The 12227-nt window shown below is 33.3% G+C and overlaps 1 protein-coding gene across 3 annotated transcripts in view; it reads right to left on the reverse strand.

The window, feature by feature from the left end:
• The window catches only part of LOC106868434 (uncharacterized), a 377561-nt gene that overhangs the window by 22427 nt on the left and 342907 nt on the right, over positions 1-12227 (reverse strand). For 2 of the 3 annotated variants that reach the window (XM_014913697.3, XM_014913696.3), the window contains one exon: positions 12006-12112. In XM_014913697.3, the coding sequence (XP_014769183.1) occupies positions 12006-12112 (107 nt within the window). Of the gene's footprint in view, positions 1-11967; positions 12113-12227 lie in introns of all 3 variants that reach the window. The other variant, XR_016243814.1, reaches the window with a different exon arrangement.

Here is a 12227-nt window from a genome sequence, read left to right on the forward strand (position 1 = left end):
AAAATTAACTGTGTGAGGGAGTGAAATAACAGAGATTATGATTGTTGGAGACAAGAGTGAGAAAGTTAGAAACAGACAGTAGTTTTCATTTGTTCATCAGTTCATTCAATCACCAAGGCACACATTGCTCCAGCTGGAGAAACCCTCTCTCTTGACTCTACCTAACATCATCTTTGACAATTTGCCTTAGTTGCCACACTATGTCTTTAGGTTGGTGAGGGTGATTTTTGGGTGCTTTTGACACAAAATGAAAGGAACTGGAACAAGTACTGGAGCACATTGGGTCCAATATTCTTATAGCATTACCATGTCTTTAGGTTGGTGAGGGTGATTTTTGGGTGCTTTTGACACAAAATGAAAGGAACTGGAACAAGTACTGGAGCACATTGGGTCCAATATTCTTATAGCATTACCAAGTACCTCGCTGGATTGGTACTTTCTTATTGACCTTGAAAGGATGAAAGGTAAAGTTAACCTCAGCAGGATTTGATCTCAGAATACAGAGTATCAGTGCAAATATTGAAAAGAATTCTACCTGATGTTCAAATGACTCCACCATTATAGCAGTTTTACTTCAATATAAACTATGTATTTATAAAAAAAAAAAACAATGGTTCACAGAATACTTGTCTCTAATTAGATAAAACAACACACTTGACAATAGTGAAACTAAAATATCACTTGGATCTGTAATACTTGCTATTTCAGTCCTAATCTAAGTGAATATATGACCAATGCCATTAGATCTGCAACATGAAGGGTGGTGGTGGTGGTGGTTAATGAATGGTTAATATTTTGTATTCATTTGGAACCTTGCCTAATAACTTATTTGAAAAATGGGCTTGCAATCCCTACAGAATTAGCACACTATCAAAATATCTAATTAAAAATGTCACCAATGCTATAAAGCTTAAGCATTAAACTCCATCAAATATATTGAATATAACAAGATATATATAGAGAGTGCTATCTATCAGTTTCATCTAAGAGCACAGAAATATGATAAAGATATATTGATGCCTGCCAGACTATAGAAGTAAGTTATGGTTTCTGTCAAGACCTTCTATAGTAACATGAATAATTTGTGTATTTAAGAAGTTATCCTCTTTAGGTGTTTACAACAACAAATTAACAGTTACAAGGAACTTTTTGATAATCAGAAATTTAAATGTCACACTCTGGCCATCTTTTCTGAAGTCTGCAAACTCTTAAAAGTAGTTGGTTAAATCATACTTAAAAGTCCTAAAGTAAACATATGCACAATTTCTGAGAACAACTGCAAATCTATAAAGATACCACCAAAAAGATTTCTACTCAAAAACGTAATGTCATCAACAGAAGCAGAAATTATATGCTAGATTAAAAAGGCCCAAATTCCCTGATCATCAGTGAATGTATAATACAGTTCCAAACAGTAAATATTTGATGAAACTTTTTCTTTAATCTTTGATGCAATTGTTTCAAAATTATCAAATGCAAGGATGAATTCTCACTTATACTGGCAGAGCCAACCATGAATATAAATGATTAATCTACATTTATTAACAGATGACCAGTTCTAAATGTTTAATTTTTGAGTGAGTGGCTCTTTGATGGTTTGCAAATGTTGACAACAGCTGAACATTTTGACACATAGTGAAGAATATTAAGAAATGAGTATAACAAATCAGTGGAGAATGTCGGTGCCTAATGAATCTGAAATATGACATTAAATGAATGGGGAAATTAACACAGCAGAAAATGCTGAATCCATTAACCGAGTAAAAGCATTGAGATTTCATACAAATGCTCAAAGCAGAAACACCAACTCTGTTCCCTATATATCATATTGATCTTGAACCATTTCACATTATGGTAAATTCTATCAATATAAATTTTAAACTATAAATACAAATTAATGTCACAAAGAAGTTTAATGTTGGCACAAGATAAATAAATAAATAAATAAATAAATAAATAAATACATTATAACTGAACATATTTTATTATAAAAAATGATTTACCATAAGAAGATGGATTAAAATAATTTATACAAGTTTTAAAACTAAGTCTCAAAGTTATTGATTTCAAATTTTGGCACAAAGCCAGCAATTTTAGAGGAGGGATAAGTCAATTACATCAACTCCAGTGTTCAACTGGTACTTATTCTATTGACCCCAAAAAGATAAAAGGCAAAGTCGACCTCAATAGAGTTTGAACTCAGACCATAAAGATGGATGAAATGTGACTAAGCATTTGCTTGGCATGCTAACAGTTCTACCAGCTTGATGCCTTAAGTTTCAAAATTATAGAAAATATGTTATTTTGCCTGTAATAATTGATCAAGTCCAGTTGAGCATAAACATAGTTGTGTTTATGGAAAAATGAAGATTACTTGAGGTGTTCCACAAATCCAACTGGCAGATAGAACACTGTGACAGAAATGCATCAAGTGTGATCAAGCTTATTGGAAGTTTTGACTGTGAAGTTTGTTTTGAATCAAAAATCTTTATCAGTATTTGTTTCTGTTCTGTTTATTTTATTTTATTTTTTTGACAAGCCAATAACATTTAGAATCATTCAGTCTAGACTGGATTATTAGATTAAAGCAATATTTCCACTCTGTTCAGTTTGTCACAGATATATGTCACTGATAAGTTAACTTCAAATTCAATTCAGTTTGATTGCCAAGAGTAATTTACCAATCAGTTTGGAATGACTGCTAGAATTCCAGCTGTGTCTTGCTTTAGTTTTATTCCAAGCATACCTATGATCAAGCATACCTATTTTTTTATTATAAAAAAAGAAGATATGGTGGAATTTAAGGGAGATTTTGCTGCTATTTCTTGTAAGCTGAATGACCATATATAAACTTTCTAGTTAGCTGAAGACTCAATATGTTTGGGAGCTTGGTGCCACCTTATGGTAGTGATTTTTGACGAGCTCATGCAGAAATTGGTTCAACATCTGGTGTTTCCTTTCTAACAAATAGCTAATCCCACATTTTGGTTTTAAACAAAGAAGCATCTGATTAATTTCTGTTTGTCTTCCTGATGAAACCAAATGTTTCAAAATTACTATACAAATTCATGGCACACCTGAAGGGGGGTGTAATTGCTGCTACTAGTCACTAACACAAGAGTATCTATGATAATTTCATACTATCAGAAGGCCCATTAATATCTTGAAGAATGTTGATCCACTAGCAACCTCGTTCAGTAACATTTCACCTGACAGGTCACTAAATTAAGGTAATATTATTGGAAGTTCCATTAAAAACAATTCCATCACTTACTGTGTTATTGTTCCAAAATACCAACATCTAGCTCTGTAAGTTGTTTTAAAAATTTTACATTATATTCATTTAAATTTTGAAAATTTTGATTATCTTGTCATTTGTTTTCTTATACCAACACCAGGCAAAGTAAAAAAATATTTAGGACACCTTTTCTAGAACTCAGAATTAATGAGAAACTGGATTTGTTTCAATATGGGCTGCTAAACATTTCCTTTTCTACATAAATGGAGGAAAAGGAGCCTCAATGTAGTTACTTAATCTGCTAAAAATAGAGCAAAATATCATGCAAACTGTATTTTAAAAGATTGAAAAGACATATTAGATATCATAGCAATACACAGCCCAAAAATGTGGAGATGTCATAAGTGAAATATCTTTGATCCCAAATGTGACCAAAACCAATTTGGAGCTCAACAACCACAATAAAATTAAGAAGTTCATATTTAGAATGAGATGACAGGAAGCTGTACCAATCTAGATTACTGATAGATTGAACAATTACATTGGATTTACAAAACACACAACCTTTGATTAATAATTCTTTCTAATTTTGGCACAAGGCCAGCAATTTTAAGTGGAGGTGGTTAATCAATTACATCAACTCCAGTGCTGAACTGGTGCTTATTTTATTTACCTCTAAAGGACTAAAAGCAAAGTTGGTGGAATTTGAACAGAAATTTCCAATTGTGGAATATAATAAGAATAAATATGGGGACTCACATTACTTAACTAATTCAGAAAAACAATCCTCTTCAATTTGAATTATCCAGAGATGATAAAAAATATATCTTTGTATAAGTTCTAACTTCAAAAGCCTACATCCCTTCCTAGGCAGAATTGTTAATGTTGGGTAAAATGCCTTGTGGTGTTTAGTTACAGCTCTTTACATTACGAATTCAAATCCTGCCAAGGTCACACATTGCTTTCCACCCTTTATGCATTGATAAAACAAAGTATTGCTCAAGTACTGGAGTTCATATAATCAACTATTCTTTTTCTTCAAATTTCAAGCCTTTGTGCTTATGTTAGAAATAGGCACAATCTATGTAATAATTCATGTTAGATTATTACAAGGACAGGACCATGAAAAAATGGTAGAGCGTGGGATTAAATTTCAGAATTGTACATGTTTAACAAGTGACTTTATCTGAGATCATGGTGTTGAAACTTACTTATGTTATGGAAGACATGGAGCGAAGTGGTGAGAAAGGATCTACAAATGTTGGGAGTCACAGAGGAGACGACAGGGGACTGAGACTCCAGGCAGTTTTCTGCGCTTGAAAAGACACGTCAAGCTAAGTAAAAGCTGTAAAGTGGCTGGTGTTAGGAAGGGCATTCAACCATAGAAACCATACCAAAAACAGACATGGAGCTTAAACAACCCTTCAGTTGCTCAGCTTCTGTTAAACCGTTCAACCCATGCCAGAATGGAAAACGGACATATGATGATGATGATGATGATTCACTTCAAGATCCAATGCTAAAAATGATTTTATATATAAAGTGTTAAATGCAATTCCCATTTATTAAGTGAGTTTAATAGCTACAATAAGTTAATTATTATTTTAAGATGGCCAAAAGGGACCTTCCACAAAGTAATTTGCTAGATTAAGTGTCTTTTTGTTGTTTGGATACAGCTCTTTGCATTCTGAATTCGAATCCTATTGGGGTCGACTTCACACTTCATCCTTCCAAGATCACTAAAATAAATACCAGAAATGCATCAAGTTCATTCAGTCATCTATATTCCCTCTGCTACAATTATGTGGTTTTGTACTAATAAGAGATATTATCATCATTATCATATTTATCTTAAAGTATAGGCATCAATATTTTGATGTTTATAAGTTTAGATAAGTTTGTAAACTATCACAATATAAACATATTCCTTTTATACCAATGCAAACCACCACCAGTTACTTCAGAGTCTGAGTTTTTTTAGTATTAGATATTTCCTTTATTAAGTACCACAAAAAAAAAGGCTTTTTGGGTGCATTCTAACAACATTAAAACTACCAAAGAACATGCTGTTATATGTACACAAACACAAAGAATATATACTCATCATCTTCATCATCATATGATTAATCAATAATGTAAAACACCCTATAACTATCTCTCTCTCTCTCTTGCACACACACACACACACAGTTACATACATGCACACATATAGATATCTTTATATTTGTATTAAGAACCCTCTAGAAAAAAAAAAAAAAAAAACGCATTGAAACCACTTTAGCTCCAAAACTCAAAAGCAGAAGATTTTTTTTTTATCTCTCGCTTTATTTTTATCCTTCTGGTTGCCATAACCAAATGCTATTGAAATAAAACAAAATAAAATAAGCTTTAGAAATATCAGCAAATTATTACAATTTTCTATTTTATTTTTCACAGCTTCTATTGATTTCACTAGCAGTGTATGCTTCTGACCTTTATTTAACAAGATGATAAGAGGTGTAATACCTTTCTATCATACAGAAGAGAGACAGGAGAAAACCACGGAATTCATAAATAAAATAGGAATATATATCTAACAGTTATAGGAATAGACTAGGAAATAGCTCCAACTTACAGCTTGCACTATAGAATTTAGCAATTTCCAACTAAGTATTCCAGGAGAACAACAAGTTCTCCCCCCTTCTCTCCACCACCCCCACTGCTGACAGCCGAACGGTGTGATGTTTATTTGATTACAAGACATGAACATTATTATGACTTACAGACAACACATTTGATCAGTTCCTGTTATCAAATTACTAGCTGTAAGCAATATCAAGATTTAGATGTAATATATTAATGAATACTTTCAACTAATCATATTTCCTACCTGAATTCCTGACAGAACCACTAACACCTAAAACTGATGTTCTTTCTTCCTCATCACTATTTAGCTATTACACACACACAAAACATCAATGACAGTAATTACTGGACTATTTCAGCTCCTCTCATCCCCTGCCCCCACCAACACAAACACCACTAACATGGAATAAACTGGTATACTGCATAAATTGCACATAAATTGCATTAAAGGTATACAGTTGCTATATATTTTTAGAGAAACCCATTTATTGTCAGTTTACTTTTCTATAAAGCTCATTGTTGTATTATAAATTTCATGATAAAATTATCATATGAATAAATAAGTGTACATATTATCTAACACATTCACAGATATGTCAGTATACATACATGTGTATGTGTGTGTGTGAGAGAGAGAGAGAGAGAGAGAGAGAGTGTGTGTGTGTGTGTGTGTGTGTGTGTGTGTGCGTGCATACGTGTGTATGAATATAAGCTACATCTATTATTTATAAATATGTGTATTCACTTTTAATAAATATTCTGAACTGTGTTATTACATATTTGTTTATGTATTTTGTTTTATGTATTTTATCTGGATACTATTCGGTATTGTGTCTACAACATGTGATTAGTGATTATGTGTGATTAGTGCTGCTATTCTAATGTAATACAAGAACAATTAGTTTCAGTCGATAAAACAGGCTTCAGATAGATATTCATTGCCTTGACCACTTTTAGTAGAGTTTGGATGAACATGGTTAAAGTAGACAGGGATAAAGGAATCAGGCTTGAAAGAAACAAGGTTAAAGAAATCAAGGTTAAGAAAAACAGGGTTGAAAGAAACAGGATGAAAGAGACCAGGGTTATGAAAAACATGGTTTAAGGGAATAGGATTAGGAAAAATATGGTAAAAGAAACAGTTAAGAAACACAATTTTAAAGAAAATATGGGTTTAAGAAACATGATTAAGGAAACCAGGGTTAAGTAAAACAAGGTTAAGGAAATTAGGGTTAAGAAAAACATAGTTTAAGGGAATAAGATTAAAAATAATAGGGTAAAAAATAAATAAAGAAAAACAGAGTTAAGGACATCAGGGTTAAGAAACAAGTTTTAAGGAAAATGGGTTTAAGAAAAAAACAGGGTTGAAAGAAACAGGGTTGAAAGAAACAGGGTTGAAAGAAACAGGGTTAAGGAAACCAAGGTTAAGAAAAACAGGGTTAAGAAAAGTATGGTTTTAGGAAATAGTTTTAAAAATAAAAGGGTAAAAAAAGAAAAAAAAAACAGAACTAAAGACACCAAGGTTAATAAACAACAAGATTAAGGGAAATGGGTTTAAAAAAATAGGGTTGAAAGAAACATAGCTATAAGAAAAGTGTTAAGGGAAACAGAGTTTAAAGAAAACAGAATGGTGGAAAAAAATTACGTTTAAAAAAAGTGAAGATTTCTAAGTGAAGTGTTATAAGGAATGTGAAGCAACATGCTGTGGAGTTCATGCCTTTACTTGAAGCATTGGTGATGAAAATAGTACTGAAAGGGAAACAAACTAGGTCAGATATTTAATTTCTCAAGAATGTTGAAATGATATTTCTGTTCATCAGGTGAGAAGGGAATAAAAAATGTCATGATTTGATTCCAACTAGGTGTGTTTACCTATTTTCCTACTTAAAGCTTTCTATTGATTTTCTTTGAACACTCAAGTAAACACACTGCCATCAATGCTGTCATTATTATCATTACACCCCCACTATCATCATCATCATCATCATTATCACCCCTCCCCCTCCCCACTAGCATCATCATCATTGCTGTGTTTTTTTTTTGTCTAGGTACAAAGCATTTTTGAAATGTGAAGAATAGATGTAGTTAATTTCATTTCACTATACATTAGTACTTTATCACCCATAGAGAGATGAAAAGAACAAAGAAATCAATCTTGGCATGATCTGAACTTAAATATATGATTCCCCAAACAACACATTGTAAAGTATCTACATAGGCTCCATGCTATATCTATATATATATATATATATATATATATATATATATATATATATATATATATATATATATATATAGCAGCTTCAATGTCTGATTCTCATTCCTACCACGACCATCATCATCATTAGTTTACCATTATTTAGCATAAGTTGGACAGACATGCACAATAAAATACCTCCATGCATCATTTTCCCATCTAACATTGGTTGCAGATACTCATCATAACTATATCAACCCAAGGTACTCTTGGTTTACTTCTACACCTATCGCCTGTAAACATAATACTAAACATGCATCATCCATTTGTAGTTATTTCCCTTCCAAACAATGAATAATACATAAAATTCCTACTGTGACTCTCAGCTTATTTGTACCTAAAACTATCTTTCAAGTTAACACTACATCAGACAAACTATAATTAACTAACTCCTTTGAAGTTGGTTCAGTAACTCCCTCTATGCTGCTCTTGTTCATGCAGCCAGTCTTCCACATAAAACAAAACAAAACAAATCTTTACCACTAGTAAAGATAATAATTGTTCCTTAATTGTGCTACCATCTTTGCACACTTATCCTCAAAAATAATTAAAGTAATAAGGAAATTAGATTAGTTCATTCATAGACTGGCTCCACAATCTCATATATGTCCATGAAACATAATGTATTGGTTTCAAGCAAGCTGGAATCATTTTAAGCCTTAGCTATTTTTTGAGAAGTTTTGAGAATTTTATTGTCGACTTGGTTCATTCTGTTTTCACTAACAGCACATGATTGCCATGAACATAGATTTCTGAATATTCTTGTAATGGCTACTATAACAAGAAAATATAGTTAAAATTGTCCTTAGAAAATAGATTCTTAATCTTCTCACCTTTATTTGGTCAGAAAATATTTAGATAGGAATCACTCTTTAATAGATCTATAGTCTAATCACACATATTTCTGTCTGAACTGAATAAATATACTTCACTTTGGTTCTTCCTTTATTTGCACACTAAATAAATCAAGGGATGAAATATTTCATATATGCAAGTGTGTATGTACCTGTGCATACATGAACTTATGAATAACCTTCAGGATTTCCCTTTGGACAGTGATACGATATCCCTTTTGACAGTTCACATACTGATTGTGAAGCCAAAGTTGTTGCAGGCAGTGGAAAAGCAGTTCATGCCCTACTGCATCTTCCACCTTTATCGTGGCCTGTAGACTCTGCAGGTTGAAGAGTCTGCCACCAGTCCTAAATCTGATTTTGATGCTGGTTTCATCATTGTTGCAGAAAACATCCAACAGAACAGCTGGGAATATCATGCTGAATAGTGTAGGTTTAAGTACACAAACTTGCTTGACTCCGGGGATGTGTCAGAAGAATTTCCACTGTCCAGTACTTGAGTCAGTATGCTGTCATGGAAGAGTCACATCAGGCTGATGAATTTGTTCAGGCAGCCAAACTTTCCCATGATCTTCCAAAGCCCCTCATGACTGTTGAAGGGGAAACTCTGAAGGTTGTTGGTAAGTTCATGTACTTTGGCAGCACACTCTCCAGATCTGTGAACATTGATAATTAAGTTGACACATGCTTCATCAAAGGAAGTTCAGCATTTGAGCAGCTACATGAGTCAGTGTGGGAGAGGAGAGGTATTAGGCAGACCACTAAGTTGAAGGTGTACCAAGCAGTTGTACTGCATATGCCACTGTACCCCCTGCAAGACTTGGAGAGTTTGAGAACACCATGCCAAAAAGCTGAACCACTTCCATACGAACTGCTTGAAAAAGATGTTGAAAACCACCAGAGAAAACAAGGTTCCAGACATGGAGGTCCTCTCTTAGGATGATCTGCCGAGTATTTATACACTGCTGAGGAGAGTATAAGTCAGGTGGGCAGTCCACTTTGATCAACTGTATGACACATGACTCACCAAGAGATTTTTTTGTAGAAAACTGGTGGAAAGCAAGTGCATTCAAGGTAGACACTGAAGAGCTCTGAGATCAACCACAACACCTGGGAAACACAAGAGCAAATCGCCCTGCCTGGTGAAGCTACACCATCAGAGGTGCCACCTCCTTCAAACAGAACAGGATTGCAGGGGCACAAAGAAAAGGTGAACTGTGCAAGTCTAGAGCCAACTCCTTGCCTTCAGTGTCAGCAGATCACCTGTACCTGACCTGTGTCACAGCATGATATACCGTGCCTTATCTTCTTCTCCCATGTGATGTCCTTGGTCATTGTCAACAATGATGAATAAACTAACAATAATAACTGTGCATATATCTGTGTTTATGAGAGAGTAGAACTAAACAAAGCCATATGTATGTAGAACTAAAGAGAATTTGAATAAATGCAAGGTAGTTTTGCTTGAATTTCTGTTGATCTGCTGTAGCTTTAAATTATATTGTAAGTTCTGTTCATGTAAAATAAATTGGTAGATAATATGTGTCTATGGGAGATGGCAGATATGGAATACAAAATAGCTAAATACATAAAGCCTATAATAGTAGCTACAAGGGAGAAAGGAAAGATATTACTAAGATGTGGACAAGAAGCCAATGTCTACTACATAATTAATACTTTATCAATCACTTGAATAGCATTCATTTAGATACATTCATGAATGCTAGAGGTCAAGAAATATGTAGTACCTCTCTTTCATAAGCGACATGCTTAGGGTTACATGTTATTTCAAAAACAACAACAACATTCTTTACACATAAAACACTAACAGGCGCCATTCCTTCCATTTTCTCTTTATTCTCTGAAACGTAACTTTAACAAAATACAATGAGCACTAATGTACAGTTACTATAGAGATGAATTATCTCTTTAAAAAAAAAATACATATATAATTAAATTAAATATAGCTACAAGTTATTCCCAGTTGAATGTAAAAATAATCTTTACAAAATGTTTTACTAAGTAGACTAAATTATTAGCAGTATTTTTTATAGCATTTAATTTTATATTGATTCACCTTTATCTAAGGAGAAAGGGAAGACACCTGGCAGTATTCTTTGAAAGGTTACATCATAGAGCAGCTTGGGTTTCATAACAAAATTTTATAGAAATATTTTACATCTTGTTTCATTCATTTTCAATGTTCTTTAAACTGATTATATATAGCAGTGAATGATAACAGTGACATTCCTGAATTAACCAGTAACTATGTAATTGTTAAATGCTACCCATTATTAGAAATTATTTATGGTAAACTCAATAATAGAAATAAGAGGGAGATGAAAGTGATGAAACATCTGTTTTGAGATGGTGATAATAAAGAGGAAAATGAAAATGACTATGCTGCTGATGATGATGATGATGATGACAATGATGATGATTGCTGATAATAATGAAGACAGTAAGAGTGATGATAATGTTAATTATGGAAATGATGATGACGATGATGATGATATGAAACTGGTGGTAATAATGATGTGTTGTGTTGTTTAGCAGCAGGTCAATTCTGATGCAGCAGATCCATGATCAAAAATATTCATCTGTAACCATCTTGTTTTCTGAGAGGGTGTATAACTGCAATATCCAGTGTCTCTGACCCCATTTAAGATGATAGAGTGTGATTTGAGAGATATTTAGCTGCTGCTTCTAGCAGGACGATTGACTAAGTAGAGGCTCCTTGTTGGCTTGAAGATGATATATCAGTGATAATGAAAATGGTAATGTTGAGAATGGTTGTTGTTTATGATGATGGTGATGAAAATGATAATGAGGAAGATGTAGACAGTGGTAGTGGTGGTGGTGGCAGCAGTGGTGCTGGTGCTACTGACGATGAGAATGGTGGAAGCTAATGGTGATGATCATATAGCAAATGTCTTCTTTTTCACTGGATCTAAACATCAAAGGCGATAAGAACAATGACAGTAATGAATACTTACAGCAATAAAGGAGAGTACAAGTGAAAATAAAAGCCTACCGATCTTCAGTGAAATCCATATAATTTGGTAAGGCTCCATATTGCATTAAAAGTTTCACAGCATCCAGATGACCACGCCTACAGGCCCAATGAGTGGCAGTTTTCCCCTAAACAAAGAAAAATGAAAAGAATTTAAAACAAATATCATCATAATACACATTTACATAAATTTTCCTCATAACACAATAGAAAATTGCATTCATAATCATAGTAAGTATTTTG

Source organism: Octopus bimaculoides, chromosome 1, assembly GCF_046866305.1.
Source record: "Octopus bimaculoides isolate indiv1 chromosome 1, ASM4686630v1, whole genome shotgun sequence".
In the NCBI taxonomy this organism is placed as follows: Eukaryota; Metazoa; Mollusca; class Cephalopoda; order Octopoda; family Octopodidae; genus Octopus; species Octopus bimaculoides.